At 38.4% G+C, this 4,037-nt stretch overlaps 1 protein-coding gene across 1 annotated transcript in view; it reads right to left on the bottom strand.

Annotated features, from left to right (window-relative positions):
• The window catches only part of LOC110314664 (fibronectin type III domain containing protein 3C1-like), a gene marked incomplete at its 5' end in the record, with an annotated part of 13,298 nt that overhangs the window by 3,970 nt on the left and 5,291 nt on the right, over positions 1–4,037 (bottom strand). The window contains 2 exons of the mRNA XM_021188918.1: positions 840–877; positions 3,494–3,600. Coding sequence (XP_021044577.1) covers positions 840–877; positions 3,494–3,600 — 145 coding nt within the window. The remainder of the gene's footprint in view (positions 1–839; positions 878–3,493; positions 3,601–4,037) is intronic.

The following is a 4,037-nucleotide window of genomic DNA, read 5'->3' as shown; positions in this document are numbered from 1 at the left end:
CATTTTCCATGCATGGACCATTTTGTTGCATAAGAAAACAGTGAGTCCTAAACACATAGACTAACCACTTGGTTCTATGTCACATATTCTAATCATATGGTTTTGTNTCACAGAAATAAAAGGTGAGACTTGCAAGCTGCATTCTTTGGAATGTAAAGAGTGCACACAAGGGAAAGAAAGTCAAGAGTGTTGAAGTGGGCGTTTAAGGAACATTACACCCCTGAAAGACTCACCTATCAGTGCACTAAGCTTTTCCCTATGATTCTCCACACCTGAGTCTCTCTGTTACAGTCCCACCCAGTCAATCAATTTCTGTTATCTAGGAAAGCAATATTTCTTGTTGTTGTTTTGAGAGTATCAAAAATCATATACCCTGTACCTATTTTCCTCTGGAAACAATGTTTTCCATCTCTAAAGTCCCATACCATGACCAAAAAGTCCCCATTGATAAAACCCACTGATGTAATTCAGAATTGTGTGCAATTATTTGGGTGTGTACTTAAGTTTTATTCAGTGACTATGGATACCTCAATTTTAAGGAATTTTTGTCACAGGTTCCCATATGCTTCTCTTATAGCCAGTCTCTTCCTACACTGTTCATCTTCTAACCTCTGGAAACCACTAATTGCTTGTCATCATTACTACAATTCTGGCATATTCATAATATTACATAAATTGAATAATGCAAGAGATAAGCTTTGATGCAGGATCATTTTGCAGTTACTACAACTCTCTGGAGAGCTTTGAGCTATTGTTTATATTTAGAATTTGTTTACTTTTATTACTGAACAGTATGTCACAGTACAGCTGTATCACTGTTTACTAAACCACTCACTTACTGATAGATATTTGAGCTATTATTTTTAGTTTTTGTGGCCTACAAATAAACATAAGATGATACTGAGCTCTTTTTGGGAAGGGCTACAGCTCTCATCAGTAATGCGTGAATGATCAGTTTCCTCATGTCTGTGACAGCACTTGGTGTTACCATTATTCCTTAGCTTAGGCACTCTGAAATATATGGAAAGGCATTTCATTGTGCATTTCCCTAATAGTCAATGCTGCTGAACATCTTTTCATGTGCTTATTTGCCATCTCTGTATTCTCTTCAGGCACTAATCTTAACCAATTCCTAAGTGACATGTTTCAATTCATTGTTGAGTTTTAGTGGTCTTTATATATTTTAGGTGCTATTCCTTTGCAAGTTATATGTATTGAAAATATTATCTTCCAGCCTTTAAGTTCACTTTCATCCTGTTTAGAGGGTAGAGAAGTAGAAGTTTTAAGCTTTGTTTAAATCAAATCCCCCAAATAACTCCATTATGTGGGCTGTGCTTTCGGTATCAAGTGTTTGCTTAGACATAAGTCATAAATATTTCCTCTTATTTTTTTATAAGACTGGTTTTTAATAATTTTGTTATTTATAAATGTAATACTTATTTATATTTAGAAGGAGCTCATTTATTTCTGTTTATGTACATAGGTGTTTTGACTGCATGTGTGTCTGTATGTAGGTGTATTTGTGATACTAGAGTTACAGACTAATTTGNGCTGCTATGTGAGGGCTGGGAATTGAATGCAGGTCCTCTGGAATAGCAGTCAGTGATCTCAACAGGTGAGCTAACTATCCAACCTTTCACTCTTTCTAGCTCCCTTCCTCCCTCTATCTCCCTTTCTCCATTTCTCTCTTTCTCTCTTTCTTACTCTCTTTCCCTCTCTTTTTCTTTCTTTCATTCTTTCTTTCTTTCTCTCTTTCTTTCTCTCTCTTTCTCTCCCTCTTTCTTTCTCTCTTTCTTTCTTTCTTTCTTTCTTTCTTTCTTTCTTTCTTTCTTTCTTTCTTTCTTTCTTTCTTTCTCCCTTCCTCTTTCTTTCTTTCTTTCTTTCTTTCTTTCTTTCTTTCTTTCTTTCTTTCTTTCTTTCTTCATTCACTTGTATTTAAGACAGACATTCTTGTTATGTTGCCCAGTTTGGACCAACGCCTTTGAGTGTAAAAAATCCTAGCATTTCAACCTTGAGTAGTTGAGACTCCATATAAATGCCATTTTGCTTGGCTTGCTTTCTTTTTCCTTTTTTCTTTTTTCTTTTTTCTTTTTTAGTTTCTGTGTTTTGGAAAGGAAGATGTAAACTCAATATTAATTTATCTTTAAATGATTTGTAGAGGTCTCCAGTGAAATTATTTGGGACTTGGTATTTCTAAGTGTTTTTCATATAGAGAGTAATTTTCTTTCACGACTACAGGGCTATTTATATCACCTAGGCTCAGATTTAGTACACTGTGATTTTAGAAAATTAGTCTCATATTTTTTGTACACACTTATATATGTAAAATTGTTCTGTGATTGTAAAATAATGCTGTTTTCCTCCAGAAATTAGTGGTTTCTGTATATTCTTACTAGTGCAGATGAACCCTGGTCTCTCACACTGAGTATCCCCATGCCCCACAGCCCCTCAAAACATCCCTTCACTCTGTTAGATCTCAAGGGAGCTTTCTTTCCCAAGGGCTTCTAATCTTTACCTCTTCCCTGCTTGCAACCAGGCCTTAGGCATTCTAGCCCAACTGCTCTGATTACCCCCAGCCTGTAGAAAATATCTGAGCTGGAGCCTTATGTTTCTAACTTCAGGCAATGACTGTTCCTGCTCTGCATCATAGCCTTCAATCTGTCCTTTACTAAGTTGTTTTTTTCCTGTCCTCTACTCTGTTTCGTCCCTTTGCCTCCAGTCTTGTCACATCAGTTTTCTCTGTCCTGCAGTCTCTGGACAGTTGTTCCCTTCAGTATCCCTGACGCTCTGNTCCCAGCTACAGACAACACCCTTCTTGGAACACAAACACACACCTCACCATTACTCAGAGACAGAAGATGAGTCCCTTAAGTCTCCCACCAGCTGAATTCTACCCCCATTCCTGGGACACTGGATTGTTTGATTGAGGGTAGATCCCTCAAAGACCAGCCTACTTGTTTGCTTCCCATGCTTGAGGAAGAGCATGAGAATCTCAATTGCTTCCATTCTCAGTGAGTGGAAGAGGCAAACTTCCTCCTTCTCAAGCAGGCAGAGCTCAGTGCACTTGCCAAGGTCCAGTCCTCAGAACACTGCAGAGATCATCTATCTTGACTCTCTATAGCTACCTACCTATAGCATGATTCACTCCATCTCCTAGATTTGGAGATAATGGTGGTTTCCTTATATCAAAGGCCAACACCATCATCAATTTGAGTATTTTCTCTCTCCCTTTGAAGCATTCATATTCCCTAAAGTGGATTCACTACCATTCACTGCCAAGGGCATCTAACAGACACTGTGTCACCCTGGGATGTTGAATAGTCCCTCTTTGGGCTGGCCTAGTAGTCTAGGTCCAGGATGCGCCCCACTGCCTCTCTTCTCTGTTTACATCACATCTCTTCTGACCCCTCCTCGATGAATAGTATAACTTTTCTACTTGTGTTTTATGTTTTCACCCAGAAAGTATGGGTTCTTCAGGAATTAGTTTACTTACTGCACATTTCTTTTTAGAGCTGGGGCACTCTTTTCTGTCCTGATGAGGACCTTTTGCTTTTTTGTCGCACACAGATGCTTTCAGCTTCCCATTAACAGAACAATTGTCTACAAAACATGTAAAATACACTCAGTTTCCCTTCCCCGCTCAAATTTGCCATTGGTAGGAGGGATGTAACACTGTGAGTTGTAAATACTAAGCACACACTGCATCATTTGGCTCCACAACAAGTCCCTAGTTTTTAGAGATATTTCTTTAAACCGGTACTTCATACTGTACAGTGAGTTAAGACAACTCTTTAAACATGTTTAGACACACAAAGCTCATTGTATCTATTAAATTCACAATTTAACTTAGACATGAAAAAGTTGGTTGTCTAAGAAAAAGGAAGACCAACATGTGGATACTTCCTTCCTCCCTAGAATACGGATCAAAATACCGATGAAAGGAGTTACAGAGACAAAGTTTGGAGCTAAGACGAAAGGATGGACTATCCAAAGACTACCCCACCTGGGGATCCATCCCATAATCAGCCACCAAACCC

This window comes from Mus pahari, unplaced genomic scaffold (genome assembly GCF_900095145.1).
Source record: "Mus pahari unplaced genomic scaffold, PAHARI_EIJ_v1.1 scaffold_11949_1, whole genome shotgun sequence".
NCBI classification, from domain to species: domain Eukaryota; kingdom Metazoa; phylum Chordata; class Mammalia; order Rodentia; family Muridae; genus Mus; species Mus pahari.
The sequence above is the reverse complement of the archived record's forward strand: the minus strand, read 5'-3'. Positions and strand labels throughout refer to the sequence as shown.